This window comes from Bos taurus, chromosome 10 (assembly GCF_002263795.3).
Source record: "Bos taurus isolate L1 Dominette 01449 registration number 42190680 breed Hereford chromosome 10, ARS-UCD2.0, whole genome shotgun sequence".
NCBI classification, from domain to species: domain Eukaryota; kingdom Metazoa; phylum Chordata; class Mammalia; order Artiodactyla; family Bovidae; genus Bos; species Bos taurus.
In genome coordinates, this window is record NC_037337.1 from 46402786 (window position 1) to 46418623 (window position 15838).

Consider the following 15838-nt stretch of genomic DNA (forward strand, 5'->3'; position numbering starts at 1 on the left):
ATGATTGTTTATATCAAAGGGTCCCTGAGTGGCATGCCCCCCATTGGTTTCCTTGGTAACTAATGAGCCCACCTGACATGAATTGCCCTATAACTGGTCATCTCCCCTCCCCTCTCCCAAGCAAAGACTGCCACAATGTCCTGCCTGCTGCATGCAGTGGGGTGTCACTCCAGGACCTTGCTTCAGACATGTAAGTTTCCTCCATCCATTAAACCATTGATGTCTCTGTTGCTGACTCTGGGCTCTTTCTCAGAATTAAAGCTGGGCAAGTGCAGGCCTTGTAGGCCTACAGGTGCAGCCCAACATCAGTGAGTAGGCATCAATAGCCCCTTTCACAAAGAAGAAACACCTGGTCTCAGGTGGGTCAAGGGCCTTGATCTCAGCTGGTGGTGGGAGTAGCCAGGGTGAATATCGCCCACCACTTCACCATTCTCCCTGCCTTCCCCTCTTCCCCCAAATTTTCGCGCTGTACCTGGAACCAGGAGGCTGCAGGTGACTGATGACTGAAAGCCTCTACTTTGGTGCCTAAAGGTGGGACAGCAGTGACTAAAGCTATGAAATTGAACTCAAGGCGTGTGCCCAACGTTCAAATCTAGCAGGTAAAAATTTAACTTTGCATTGGCTTTTAATGGTTCCGTTAACCAAAGATTTAACCAGGGCTGCTGCTTTTAAGTCTTTACTTTGGGGTTGTCCAATGATTTTCTTCGTTTTTGATGGATGGGAGAACGGTAGAAAACAAGCATAGCTGCAGTTTATGAAAGAATCACATCAACAAGAATTTTCTAGAATCGCTCAAATAGAGTTGGGGGTGGGCAAGGAGCAAAGGCTCGGCTCTCTCAGGCCCAGGGTTCTACCCCTTCTTCCTCTGGCGCAGCAAGGAGGGGTTGGGGAGAGGGTTGTCCCTCACACACCCCTGGGGAGCTCGGGTTGGCCACACTTCCCCACGGGGGTGATTAAGGACACCCCCGTCCCCTTCCCCTCCCCGCAGCTGCAGCCTCAGCCGCGAAGCATGGGATAGAGCCCAAGTGGAGAACCCGGGTCGCAGGGTAAACAAAAGTGTGCTGGTGTTTAGCGAGAAACAATCGAGCGTTTTCCAAGCATCCGGCCATCAAATCTCGCACTCAGCCAATGTATAAAATCGTAATATGGGGTGGGCGCTTGTATCCGTCTTGGCTGAAGATGTGGCGGCTGTCTAGGAGCTGGCGTTCAACACAAGTAGCTCCTTCGGAGACCTGGGGCCGGTGTCCTGCCCCGCGGCCCGGCGGGCCTAGCGCAAAAGCAACTTGCGGAGGGCGGCGCCGGGCGCGTGCGGGCCGCGCGGGAGCTGGTCCGGGATCATGGCCGCGCTGTGCTCGGCGCGCAGCGTCAGGCGCGGGCACGCGGCGCGCAGCCGCCTCAGGCCGGCCGCGCTCACGTTGCGGCAGAAGTCCACGTGCAGCGTCTGCAGCGCGCGCCCGTGCGCCGCCACGGCCGTCAGCGTGCGGTTGGTGACGCGCGCGCAGTTCTCCAGGTGCAGCGCGCGCAGGCGCGGGCAGCAGCGCAGCAGACGCGCCAGGCAGTCGTCGGTGACGTGGCCGCAGCCAGACAGCGTGACGGATGCCAGGTTGGGGCACCTGCGGAGAGAACGCGGGCCCGGGCCGAGGAGGATGCGGTTAGCCTGCTAGCGTGCGGCCGCCCCCGGTCACGCCCCCTAGCTCCCTGGCTGGTTGGCCCCAGTGCCAACTTTGGGAGACCGCATCTTATAGAGGAGTACCGGGTCTAGCTCTTGTGGCTTAGCTGGTAAAGAATCCGCCTGCAATGCGGGAGATCTGGGTTCGATCCCTGGGTTGGGAAGATGCCCTGGAGAAGCGAAAGACTACCTCCAGTATTCTGGCCTGGAGAATTCCATGGACTATATAGTCCATGGAGTTTCAAAGAGTTGGATCCGATTGAGCGATCTTTGCTTTCATCGGATCTAGCGAGTTTCCCTTTGGGAAGTTGCCCACGGTGACACAACCGGGATCTGAACTGGGACCCACTTCCCTTGCTCTTCTGCTACTCCACCTCACCATACTTGGCTATGAGTGGGCTTTTATCCCCAGGAGCACAAACCCCCGTCCTGCTGTGGACATAGGCGATGCTGGTTTCTAGGAGGGTGAGGAAAGCGGTGCATGGTGACAGCTCAAGTCTAGCTTCAAGCTGAGGCCCTGGTGATCTCGGCAGGACAGTGCAGAGAGGGTTTCCTGTGAAGTGTCTTAGAGTCAGGCCCATTACAACTCTTGGCCATCGGGGCCCCCTATAAGTATTGGTTCTGAGTTCTAGAGCCCTGGTTTCAGCTCAATTTACTGAGGCAGCTACTGCAACTCCACTGGGATGCCAGCCTGCCAGAAGTCAAGATCCACAGGTAGCTAGACCCAGGCCTGTTGTGGATACAGTCAGGGACACAGGTAGCTTGTCCAGAAAGCATGGGGGTAGGGGGTTGTCTCTGCACCAACCTTACCAGCAACTGCTTGGGAAAAAGATCTTGAGCAAAGTTGGAGGTGGCTCCTCTGTGCCGTGACCTTGATTGTCACTCATTACCTGGTATGTATGTTTGAGGTTGGCTGGGAGAGAATAATGCCCTCCAGTGGGGTTGTCCTGAGGACTAAATGAGATTAGAAGTGTCTGGAGCCTGTGCAAGGCCTTCTGTAGGCGCTTCTAAGCCATGTTTCCTGGGAGCAGGCAGGACCAGACTGCTTCCAGTCAAGAACCTGTCTCATGGGTGCAGGCCTTGGCTTCCTCTTGCCAGAGGAAGCTGGAGCCAGGCCACAGAGGATTTCCCTTTTCCCATCAGCCTCCCTCAATGCCCCTGGGCTGCACCTGACCGAGCCAGCTCAGCTCCCTTTGCTTTAGGAAGGAAATAAGGAACTAAAGTAGACTGGACGTGGCCGCAACCACACACCAAGAACACCCCATCTTTCCAAGTTTGCACATCTTCCTTAGTCTTCATATCTGCCTTCCACCCCCAGTCTCTTGAATGAGGAAACTGGCTCAGGGAGCTCAAGTGATTTGCCTGTGTCTTATTTGCTATCTGACTCAGGACAAATACCTGAACCTTGCTGCACCACCTCTTTATCTGTCAAGTGGGAGAGAAACTGTTATCTTCATGGTGGTGGTGAGGAATAGGTAGGCGTTCAAGCCCCAAGGCTGTTAACATGATTCCTTTCTCTTGAGAACCTTTAGAATAATCCGGAGGCAGGAAGAAACCATCAAAAGAAACCATGGACTCCCTACCCAGCCATCCTTAGCTGTCCCCAGGTGATTGCCAGATCTAGGTTTGGTGCACAGGTATCAGTACCTACTATGTAACAGTGCTACTGTGTCATTTAATCCCAAAGTATCCTGTGAGATAATGCAGTTTATCCCATTTCACAGGGGAAGAAATGAAGTTGAATTAATTTAAATATTTGGGCTGGGGCGTCACATGGTCAGACAGTAGCAGTACCGGGGGGCTCAGCCCCAAGCCCTTTGCTTTTGTACGACGCTCATGACCCGCGCTGTACCCAGACACGTACAGTCCACGCCTTGCTAGTTTGGGGGGTTATACCTGCTTCTCTTACAAGAAGAATGGAAGAAATTTAGGGCAGGCTTTTTGCCCTGCATGTATCACTTCCCTGTTTGTTTACTGGGTCTTGTTAAACCCATCAAAATGGCATGGTCTCATTAGGGACCAACCCCAAATCCATCTATTTTCTTCTATGGCCTTAAAAAAAAAGGAGGGGCCACTACACTATTTGCTTCTATTCTTTGTTAGGCTGCCAGAATACAGCAGCTGTTAAACCTGGGTGGCAACAAGCAGACTGAACCTAGTTTGTTAGTGAACGAGGGGATCATTTCCTCAAAGGCAGGTCAGGACTGGTAAAGGCTCAGGGAGAGCCTGGCTGAGGAAGGCTATTCTTTCGTGGACTGCTCTGGGCAGGAGGCTGTGACACTGAAGGGAGTCTTGCCACTGTGGGGTCGACAGGTCAAATATAGGATGTATTTAGGACATACTTATGCCAAAAATTATTCCGTCTATCTGAAGTTCAAATTTATCTGGGCCTCTTGAATCTTTATTTGCTAAAATCAGATAATCCTAGACTGTGGCACAAATCACACAACCTGTCAGACTTTTTGGTTTGCTCATTTGAGAACTTGGGCTAAAGCACTCTTCCCTTCAGTTTACTGATCCTCGCAGTAACTTCAGGTACTGTGAAGATGAGTAAGTTTCTCATAAGGAAACCATTGTCTGCACCCCTGCTGGAGCCTGGATTGGTTCATCTAACCCAGAGCTGAGCAGCCTAACCCTCCTTCAGCTGCACTTCACAGGTCTTGGGGTATGCTTGCCAGGAGCAGAGTCAAGGGGGTGAGCTGATTGCTGAATCTTGAAACCTTTTCCTGGGGCCTGACACTGAAAATGAAGGCCCAGCTGGACCCACCCAGCCCTTAATGGCTGCCAGGGAGGACAGCTGCCAGAAGCACAGGGAGAGGCTGAAGCCTAGTTCTTCCTCTCTGCTGAAGCAGCTCCAGGACCTGTGAGGCTAAGAGGAGGATTGGCGCCCTTTCCCCCCATAATTCTGTCCATCCTGTGGAGACTGCGCAGTGGGTGGGCCTGGAGGGTCTGCCTTGGGCCTAGGCTGAGGCACCCGGAAGCAGAACCATCTTGGTCTCGTAATTCACTCTTCCCAGACCCCCAGGAGCCTCCCAGAGCTCTGGATGCCAGCGTTGCTCAGGAGGCGGCCTACCTGTCGCACACCTGGAGGAGGAAATCATTGACTAGGCTCTCGTGCCGGCTGCAGATGTTCCTCTGGAGGGCGCTCTTCAGCCAGTCCTCGATGCTGCACACCTGCACGCGGCTGGAGTGCCAGCAGATGGAAAGGCTCCTGAGCGCCGGGCTCAGGAGGAAGTTGTCCTTCTTGAGTTCTGTGAGGGAACGAAAGTGCAGCAGGGGCCAGAGTGCAGGGTCCTCAAACACGTCCTGGAGCTGGGGGCAGGTCCTGGCAAGGTTCTTCCTGCTGTCCTTGTCCAGGAAGGAGAAGAGGTGCAGCAGGCACTCCCGATTGAGCTGGGTGATGTGCATGGTACGCAGTGGCCACACCACTGAGTGTGGCTGGAGCCCAGGGACCTGACCTACCTCCAGCTGCTCCTCCCCAGCTCCGGGCTGGTGGACATATATGGTTGAAGAATGGTGTTTATTTTTGGCCGACAACTGGTGCTGGCGCTCTGAGGAGGAGGGAAGCCCAGACCCAGACATACGTGGGGCAGTCTGTGGCTCGGCTTATGTTCAGAGGAATTGAAAACCCTGGCAGAAAAGCAGTATATTGAAGTTCAATAGCCTCCTTAAAGGGGATTTCTTTCCTTTTAGCTGACAATGGTATTAGGCAGAGAGCTCTTTTGGCATTTTCATTCGAGGTGTTGGCTGGACCACCTTTGTCCGGGCTTGCAGCCTCTACTCACTGGGAGGGACTCTCATTGTAAATAGTATCTGGCTTTATTTCCTGGGACATCAATATGAGTCTTCGGCTCTACTTTCAATATGAAGAAGCCTGCTGTCTATAAAGAACTAAAGGTGATGGTTTTATGCTCGGAGGTGTAAGCAGAAGCCATGGTCGATGCCCCTTTTCAGTTATTTTGTTCCATAGTGATGGTTTCCAGCCTAGGCTGAACTACCTTCAAATCCTGCTGCTTCCCTCCAAGCAGAGGGATTTCCCAGTTGGCTCTGTTTTTACCCTGAGCTTTTCCATAAAAGATTCGTGTTGAGTAGCTTCTCGCTCTCCAGGGTTCTTGTGTGTGTGTGTGTGTGTGTGTGTGTCACATTTTAAACTTGTTTACTTGGCTTTACATTTTTCCAGTTACGTGTCCTGCTGTATCTAAATCTATATTTCCCCAAGTGCCAGGATGGATGAAGTAACTCTTAATACAAAACTGCTTAAAGCAATTACAAGTTGAAGTATTTTACTCTTGCCCTGTAAGCCAGCCACACATCCTCCTTGTGAATGTGTGTAGTTTAGTTCCCGGCAGTTAAGCTGCTAGGTAAGTTGCCTGGAGGTTTTATTCATGAGTTCTCCCTTCCTAACACAAAACTGAGATTTCTTAATCTCTGGATCCATTTTCTAGTACCGCTTCGCTCCCAGTCCTTCACCAGACCCTACTATTTCCCCTCCTGTGAACTCCTATGTCTTGCTTGGTTTGGGGGCTGCAGTAGTGAGATGAGAACCATTTTTCCTCTGCTAGAGGAGGCCACCTCAGTGGTTACTGTTGGTTCCTTTCTCACATAATTAGAATTGGAAGGAATGGGAATACTGTTTCCCCTTGTGCAGATGAAGCACACGTGCCAGGACCCTCTTCCGGAACTGAGGCTTGGTCAGACCTGGTGCAGCTTTGCCTGTAAAAGCAGAATGCAGCCTAGGGGTGAATGTAGCCACTGTGGCGCACTCCCTTGCTTTGAGGAGCCAGTCTCAGTGGTCCCCTGTGCCCAGGTTACCCCACCACTGCCAAGGTCAAGTGGAAAGCATGACTTTTCTTAAAAACAACATACATCAAGAAAACAGCCAAAAGCAAGATGTATTTCTCAAGGAAAGGGTTCCTAGGAACTGCTCATACTTCACACTAATCATTTTAATTGTTCAAATGACAGCTGACAGCCAGAGTCCCTCTTTGGGCTCTAGTTAAACTTATATAAAAGGTACTGCTGCACCACAGGTGTGTTTACTGGAAAGCCTTTAGGATTTCCCTCCTGAATCCTTTCCAAACCAGTACTTTTTAGAGGGCTGATCCCTGGAAGTAGTTGGTTCTTTCACCTTCTTAAAGGCAGAGTAGTGTAAGCATGCCAGCCACACTTGTGTCTCCCAAGCTGCACTTCAACAGCTCTGCTTGAGCAGCAAATATGGGCAGAGCCGGGCCACATCACTGCTCCTCACGTGGGGTGGTAGGAGGCACCCCAGAATATAGGGTGGGTCCACAGGCATGCCTGCCTACAGGGAGGGCTGTGGCTCACAGCCGGGTGTTCTGGCAGCTGTTCCTCCAAGCCCCTCCCTCTCCGCCCTGTGGAGCTCGGCTCCTCCACAGCCTCTGACCAGCATGGCTGCCAAAAGGAAACGTGCAATTTGGGAACTGGAGGCAAAACCATTTGGGCTGCAGGCGTCTGTCTTCAGTTTTAGAAGACTGACAGAAACAGGCAAATGAGTACCAGAAAAACGATGGGTGTGGACACAGGGCGGTTCTTACAGGAGCTTACTGTAAAGCAGGCATTTAGTCTTTAACAGTGGCAGTTGTTTCCCTGTTTGATCCTTCGCCCAGAGCCCCAAACCTGGTTCCTCAAAGTAGTCTGGCTCTGACGGAGGCAAGTGGACCTCATTCTTATAAAATCAGTGTCACAAGGAAGAACAGGACGAAGTCATGCAGTGCGGGTGAGCTCCCTTGGGACCTGCCTGTGGCACTGGATGACCTGCTGCCACCAACCCTGCCTCTCCAGGTCATTCTGTCTGGGCCCAAGTGTACCAGCAGCCCCAGGTGATGAGGGGTTCGTAAAAACCTGCTACCTGTTGACTCATTCCAAAGGCCTGTAGCTTGAGCAAGTACATCATCACTTAGCTCCACTGAAAGAGGTTCAGAAATAATAGTCAAAAGGGAAGAGACCAGATCTTTAATGATACTTTCCATAAAACAGTTCAGGTTGGTGAAGCAGAAAAGGGCTATGATTACAACTTAAATCAGTCACTTGCACAAGTAATCCTCTCAGCATCATACAAATTAGGTTTCAGTGGAAATGATTACCTCTCACACAACCAACACTCACAGAGGGAAGTCTGAAGTCCATCGCAGTCAGACCTGAGGGGGAAGGTCCTCACCCAGCGAGGTGATGCACAGACCTTGGACTACAGCATGATGCCACCCACTCCCACTCCTTCCTGCGCTGTGGGCACCCTCCTGCAGCCACGCTCTGGTCCCCCTTATCTGTTCCTGGCTGCAGAAACAGACTTTGCTCAGGAGCTTCTCCAGGGCCCACGTGAAGAGGCCACTTCAGCTATAAAGGGAACGTGAGAGTTTAGGGGATGGTAGAGGTGGAAGTGGGATAAGTGTACTTAGACATATGTACACACACTAAACCAATGGAGAGGTTTGGCTTGAAGAAATAAATATGTCCCCAACCCTAGAAACCAAGCTGCTGAGCAGGTTCCACAGGTGAGATACACATTTAACACTTAACCAGGGCCCATACACTTTACTGGTTTAATTCTATTACATTTGTCATCACTAGACACTGAGTAGAATCCAGTGGATAAGCAAAGGTTTTCTCCACCATGGAGAGAGATTTGTGTTGCCACAAACTGTTTCTGTCACCCACCTGTGTGGGAGGACTTCTGAGGAAGTTTTGTTCCGAGGAGCCCTGTGACTTGGCGCGAGGCCCTGCCTCAGCACTGCTCTCTGAGTGGGAAGCCACACACGTGCTAGAGGCAACACGGCACCAGGGAACAGCCCTGAAGAGCACGAAGGTCAGCTTTCAAAATAGGCGTGATAAGGCTGCACAGTTAAATTTTCAAAACAGAAATAGGCACATTTACATCACTGGTGTTCAAGTGCACAGTTCACATGGATCCAGTCGCTTTTCCAAAGAACCTTCATGGTATCCTTCAGGCATGTCTGCTTTAATCAAATGAAGAGATAGAAACACTGCAAAATTCAATAGAGGAAGTGTGTTCATCTCTTAAGCCAACATGTTGCCTGTGTAAGCACCACTTTCCCCAACAAAGTAGTCTAGTCTGTTGTAAGTTCCATTTGGTAGAGGCCATTTTCCTCCATGAACACTGCCGGAGGCTTTCTTGTTGGAATTGTAACTGCTGCCCACGCAGAGACTAGTGATCTAAGTGCAAATGTTACAAGTTACCGCTGTGTATCTTCTAAGCAAGAGAGACTGGATTCATAGGAGTGAGGTCAGAGGAGATGCACATTTCTAGTTCAATGTCATGTGATGTTAATGTACTGATACAGTAGATCAAGTTATGTGAAATTGTCATTTTTGTAGTTCAAAAAGTTGTGGCTCGACGTATGTAATTTACCATTGTAAACTGTTTTAAATACATGTTTTCCTCTTAATTTTATCTTCTGGGCTCTCTAAGTTCTAAGATCTCTACATGCTGGCAAAGCTTTTTTCTCTGGAGTGAAACTGTAGACCAGCACCATCTGAGAGCTCTGCCCACAGGTGGAACTGTCCAGCCCTAGGTGGGCCTGTGCCGAGTGGCTGCTGAGAACTTGAACCATGACCAGTGTGAAGAACTGAGTTTTCAATATATTTTTAATTAAAATCAACACTTAACTGTACGTGGCCAGTGACCACTGTATTGGACGGTAGACGTTCAGACATAATTTGCTCCTAGTTATTTTAAACGGTTTAGCAGGTGTGTTCTGCTCTGAGAAAATGTGGGATTTTTCCAGCTAATATTAAAGTGGGAATGAAGCAGCTCTGTTTCCGCAGCTTCAAATATCCAAGCTAGGGGGAGTGCCACTCAACTTTCTTTTACATCCATACACTTAAAATCTGGACCATTTTTTTTTAACAGAAAAAAATATGAGAAAGTATGATTGGCTGGCTTAACATAAACTAACTACATTCTGCCCCCCGTAACAACTTGTAGAGAACTGGGACAAGAGGAAAATACCGACTGGAACAAGGAGCGAACGTGACAATGTGCTGGTCCTATCGCACAGGCCCAGCTGGAGCCCCCTCCTCCTCTCACTAATTTGCACGCTGTGCACCAGCACCCCAAGATCAGCAGGCTGACTCAGACACTTGAGGAAAGCACAGGAAGCTTCATTAGATGGGATTCTGGTTCCAGATTTCAATTTGAATTAAAGCTAAGTAGTGCCGGTGCCTACTTTTCTTGAAAACAATTTCAAAAGACTGCTAAGCTAAACAACAAAAACTCTGCTTATTCAAAGTGAAAATATTTTCATTTGCTCTGCTATGAGCATAGGCCAGTGAGAGGTTTAAAGAGTTGTTAAAACTTAAAGACTTTAGTTTCCTCCTGTGGACTCCACAGTGTTACCCGAAGTTTAGGTGATGGTCAGAATCAACTTTGGAAGGTAGCATCTCAACCTCTGGTGGCCAAGTAAGAAGTAAGACCAGAGTGGACATGCAGTTAATCCCAGTGCTACAACCAATGGGGGAATTAGGTGCTGACTCAAAAAGGCAAACACGACACTACAGTTTCTTCACACTGGACAAATAACACTTGGATAACATGGAGCTGTGTCACGGAATTTTTGAAACACTTTTAAGTGTATTTGGTCTTATTTGGACTGTACAGTACCCCTATCTCATCTATGAAAGTGCCCCCAAACAAACAAAAAAAGTAATTCTTGAATTTGCAATGTAGGTACAACTAAATCAACTGATTTATTTAGTGTGTGCTGATAAACAGCACCTTTGAGAGATATCAAGAGCAGCAGTCACCTGGTCTATTTAATGATGCCCTTCCTGTTCTCTTTTACAAGCAGAAAGAATGATTACTGAGCAGTCACTGAACTCTTGTGAGCCACAAATTTACGAGCACACATGATAACTTGGTTTAGAGCCAACCTGATCTCCCTTGATCTGTGAGAAGGCAGCAGGTGGTTACACTGCTCTTCACAATCGTGAACATCTCTCGCTTTCAGCATATGAGAGTAACAAAGCATTGATGTAAATGTGCCTCAAAGTGAGAACTGAACATTAATATAAAAAAGTCAAATAGAACTAAGTTCTTGAAACTACATATAAAAACTGAATTATTACAACTAAAGCAGCAAATCAAAATATCTGCTGAGGTTTTCTGGTAGAACTAAAAAAAAAAAAATTAGTTGGTGCCCATGTTCAATAAGTCACTACCATTGACAAAATAAAACTAAACCCAAAACAGGAGACTGAAAAGTGCATAATGAAATTAAATCTTAGATCAAGTATTTATGGAAAATTGGAAATGTCTGTCCGGTATAGTTGACAAATAATGATTTGGAGGAGGTATTAAAGTTTGTCCGATCCAGCTTTGGCCTGGCGTTCCACATAAAAAAGGATGTAGGCCTTGGCCTTCAGCACGGTGTCTTCATCGGTCAGTGTTACAGTACTGTCATTGAAATGGAACCAGCGACCTTCGTGAGTTGCGTATGCTGTGTAATGTCCAGAACCGACCCTGTAAAGAAAGGTCAAATGATCAAAGAAAAAGACTACAGAAATCATGCAAGAATCTGTGCAATCATATAAAATATTAGAAGGACAATAAATTGTAATAAGTACTATATGGAATAAATTCTAGAAATATGTAGTTTAAGACAGTTGATTAAGCTCACGTGTTTATCTTCTTGAAACTCATCAAAATGACAAGGAATATAGTGACACTGGAAAACAGGGAAGAGTGCCATGGACTGACCAGAAGCTGAAGATTTTCTGGAACACACAAAGCTGTGTTTACACGGCACTGGATTAACAGAGAAACTAAGCATCAAAGGAGTCTAACAAGCAGAGGTCAAGGCCTATGGAAACATGGAAAACTTAGGACCAGATTTCCCATCAGTCTTAGAAGAAACCTGAGCACAGGACAGAAATCTGCCTCCAGGACTTTCTCTCCTACTTTGACCATCAAAGGCTTTTCTTTCTCAGCATGACCCACCCACTCACACATGGAGCCCCAGAGTCAGTCCTCCTGGGTAGGAGGAAGCCTGTAGACAGAACAAAGACCTTCACAAACTGCTAGAAAAACCCTTACAACATTTCATGAGCTGAAGACACCAGACTAAGAGTATCCCTGTCAACTACCAAACAAATACATCTCAAGTAATTTCTTTAGTCCAAAGAAAAAACAAGCAAATGAGAATCAGACGTGTAATGGACTTATCATTTGTAACTATGAATGGTGAAGTCAATAGAGCAATGTCACAAAGTTCAGAGTGAAGAGGATTTTCAACATGGATAGTGGCTTGCCAAGTCTGAAGGTAAAACTAACATCCTCAAGCAGACCAGAAAAAGCAAAGAAAATACCCCTAATACAGGCTTTTAAGGGAAAAAAGTAATCAAGAATGTTATATAACAAAATAAGAAATGTACCTTTAAAGTAGAGAACATGAAGTTTATTCTAAATAATACCTGTTTCCCTCCATTTAAGTATCAATTGGCCAAGGAAATCAGCAGTCTTTTGGAGTAATGACTACTCAGGATTTTGTGGACAGTAGACTAGTTGTGAATGCTGGGCTCAAATGAACCTTTCTCCATTTTGCTTTTGGGTGCCTTCTCTTCATGCTTTGCAACGTATCTCAGGAATACTCTTTCTCACCAAGACTGAAGGAAAGTTTTACCAGTCACTCAGTTGTGTCCAACTCTCTGTAATCCCATGAACTACAGCATGCCAGGCTTCCCTATCCTTCACTATCCCCTGGAGTTTGCTCAAACTCATGTCCATTAGTCAGTGATGCCATCCAACCATCTCATATCTGTTGCCCCCTTCTCCTTTTGCCCTCAATCTTTCCCAGCATCAGGGTCTCCAGGCAATCTTGATTCCAGACTGTGCTTCATCCAGCCCAGCATTTTGCATGATGTACTCTGCATACAAGTTAAATAAACAGGGTGACAACATACCAGCCCTGATATACTCCTCTCCCAATTCTGAACCAGTCAGTTGTTCCATGTACAGTTCTAACTGTTGCTTCTTGACCTGCATACAGGTTTCTCAGGAAGCAGGTGAGGTGGTCTGGTATTCCCATCTCTTTAAGAATTTTCCGCAGTTTGTTGTGATCTACACAGTCAAAGGCTTTAATATAGTCAATGAAGCAGTAGTAAATATTTTTCTGGAATTCTCTTTATGCTTTCTCTATGATCCAACGGATGCTGTCAATTTGATCTTTGGTTCTTCTGCCTTTTCCAAATCCAGCTTGTACAACTGGATAGTCTTGGTTCATGTATTGTTGAAGCTTAGCTTGAAGGATTTTGAGCCCATTATCCTACCATGTGAAATGAGCACAATTGTGCGGTAGTTTGAGCATTCTTTGGCATTGCCCTTTTTTGGGACTGTAATGAAAACTGACCTTTTCCAGTCCTGTGGCCACTGCTGAGTTTTCCAAATTTGCTGCCATACTGAGTGCAGCACTTTCAGAGCATCATCTTTTAGGATTTGAAATAGCTCAGCTGGAATTCCATCATCTCCACTAGCTTTGTTCTTAGTAATGCTTCCTAAGGCCCACTTGACTTCACATTCTAGGATGCCTGGCTCTGGATGAGTGATCACACCATTGTGGTTGTCCGGGTCATTGATACCATTTTTGTACAGTTATTCTGTGTATTCTTGCCACCTGTTCTTAATATCTTCTGCTTCTGATAGGTCCATACTGTTTCTGTCCTTTATTGTGCCTATCTTTGCATGAAATGTTCCCTTGGTATCTCTAATTTTCTTGAAGAAATCTCTAGTCTTTCCCATTCTATTGTTCTCCTCTATTTCTTTGCATTGCTCACTTAAGAAGGCTTTTTTCTCTCTCCTTGCTATTCTTTGGAACTCTGCATTCAGACAGGTATATCTTTCTCTTTCTCCTTTGCCTCTATTCTTTGCTCAGCTGTCTGTAAGGCCTCCTCAGACAGACATTTTGCCCTGTTGCATTTCTTTTTTTGGGGGATAGTTTTGATCACTGCCTCCTGTACAATGATAGTTCTTCAGGCACTCTGTCATCCGGATCTAATCCCTTGAATCTATTTGTCACTTCCACTGCAAGGGATTTGATTTAGGTCATACCTGAATGGCCTAGTAGTTGTCCCTACTTACTTCAGTTTAAGTCTGCTGCTGCTGCTGCTGCTGCTGCTGCTGCCGCCGCCGCCACTAAGTCACTTCAGTCGTGTCCAACTCTGTGTGACCCCATAGACAGCAGCCCATCAGGCTCCCTCGTCCCTGGGATTCTCCAGGCAAGAACACTGGAGTGGGCTGCCATTTCCTTCTCCAATGCATGAAAGTGAAAAGTCAAAGGGAAGTCGCTCAGTCGTGTCTGACTCTTTGCGACCCCATGGACTGCAGCCAACCAGGCTCCTCCATCCATGGGATTTTCCAGGCAAGAGTACTGGAGTGGGGTGCCATTGCCTTCTCCATCAGTTTAAGTCTGAATTATGCAATAAGAAACTCATGATCTGAGCCACAGTCAGCTCCTGGTCTTGTTTTTGCTGGCTGTATAGAGCTTCTCCATCTTTGGCTGCAAAGAATATAATCAAGCTGATTTTGGTATTGACCATCTGGTGATGTCCATGTGTAGAGTCGTCTCTTGTGCTGTTGGAAGAGGATGTTTGCTATGACCAGAGCATTCTCTTGACAAAACTGTTAGCCTTTGCTCTGGTTCATTTTGTACTCCAAAGCCAAACCTGTTACTCCTGGTATCTCTTGACTTTCTACTTTTGCATTCCAGTCCCCTATGATGAAAAGGACATCTTCTTTTGGTGCTAGTTCTAGAAGGTCTTATATGTCTTCGTAGAACCATTCAACTTCATCTTTTCCAGCATTAGTGGTTGGGACATAGACTTGGATTACTGTGATTTGAATGGTTTGCCTTGGAAACAAACCTAGATCATTCTGTCATTTTTGAGATTGCACCCAAGTACTGCATCTTGGACTCTTGTTGACTATTCCATTTATTCTAAGGGATTCTTGCCCACAGTAATAGATATAATAGTCATCTGAATTAAATTTGACCATTCCTGTCCATTTTAGTGAATGAATCTGAATCTGTTGTAGAGGGAGCTGGGAGAGAGTTACTGAGAGTGGTACAAAATTATAGGTCTTTACTGCCCTATTCCCAACCCCAAGAGAGCCCGCTGGCATACTCACCCAGAGCCATGGTGCACCACCACAGCAGCGAGGTCGTACAGGCAGTTCTCTGGGCCACTGTTCTCGGGCTACAGATCAGGGGAGAAGGTATCCCAGGACTGAGTTAGGAGCAGTGGTCAATGACATCAGCATCTCCCTACCTCAATGACCTCCACCCTCTCTCTGTGAAGATTTAATTTTACTAACAAATATAATTACATTACCTCTAGTAAATAGCATTTCATGTCTAGGCCTCGCAGGGGAAATTCTACATATGTATCAACTTTGTTTCTTAAATATGCTGTCCAATGAAATCTTTTCAAATGTAAGCATAGCACCTGGATGAGAGATAAAGACAAAAATTGTAAACAAGCAGTTAATTTACCTTTCAATCAAAATTAACTACTTGATGGTACTAATATCTCTTAGATAATATTTTAGGCAGTCCATCAGTTTTTCTTTTGATTTTGATATTGGTTTCTTCCATGAATACCTTTTTATGATACTGTGATTTATAATAATGTGTTTAGTTTTGTCTCCTTTCCTGACACAAGATCCTAAAAGCCTTGAAATTTCCTCAGTGAAGAGAGCACACAGAGTTATCTTTTGTTATGTTAGTAAGGTATGGGGGCTTGTTGCCAAGAGAACCAATCAAGAAATTGAGTTAAAACTTTCAGTCCTACCTCCCTGACCCACAAAAGGGAGAGGGATTGGAGGCTGAACGATCAGCAGTGGCCAGTGATTTAATCAGTCGTGTCTGTGTAATGAAGCCCAAAGGACGAGGTTTGGAGCGCTTCCAGGTTGGGGAACCAGAGCTCTTCCACGTGCCACCATGCAAGGCTCCAAATTCCATGAGGACAGAAACTCCTTTGTTCAGGACTTTGCCCTATCTCTTCATCTGGTTGTTGATTTGTATCCTTTAACATCCTTTGTCATGAATTGATAATCTGGTGAGCAGACAGGTTTCCTGGGTTCTGTGAGCTGCTGTAGCAAATTAATGGAACCCAAGAAGGTAGAAGGGTCATGGGGACCTC

At 47.0% G+C, this 15838-nt stretch overlaps 2 protein-coding genes across 9 annotated transcripts in view; both read right to left on the reverse strand.

Annotated features, from left to right (window-relative positions):
* Positions 1 to 606: 606 nt before the first annotated feature.
* Positions 607 to 5099, reverse strand: FBXL22 (F-box and leucine rich repeat protein 22). Its single transcript, NM_001046156.2, has 2 exons — positions 4743 to 5099; positions 607 to 1613 (listed from the first exon to the last, which is right to left on the reverse strand). The coding sequence occupies exons 1-2, from the start codon at positions 5075 to 5077 to the stop codon at positions 1268 to 1270; spliced, it is 681 nt and encodes a 226-aa protein (NP_001039621.1). The 5' UTR covers positions 5078 to 5099; the 3' UTR covers positions 607 to 1267.
* A 2528-nt stretch (positions 5100 to 7627) lies between these two features.
* The window catches only part of USP3 (ubiquitin specific peptidase 3), a 102377-nt gene continuing 94166 nt past the window's right edge, over positions 7628 to 15838 (reverse strand). For 7 of the 8 annotated variants that reach the window (NM_001434791.1, NM_001434793.1, NM_001434792.1 and 4 more), the window contains 3 exons: positions 15029 to 15142; positions 14826 to 14893; positions 7628 to 11165 (listed from right to left, as the gene is read on the reverse strand). In NM_001434791.1, coding sequence (NP_001421720.1) covers positions 11000 to 11165; positions 14826 to 14893; positions 15029 to 15142 — 348 coding nt within the window. In that variant the 3' untranslated portion in view covers positions 7628 to 10999. The remainder of the gene's footprint in view (positions 11166 to 14825; positions 14894 to 15028; positions 15143 to 15838) is intronic. The other variant, NM_001434794.1, reaches the window with a different exon arrangement.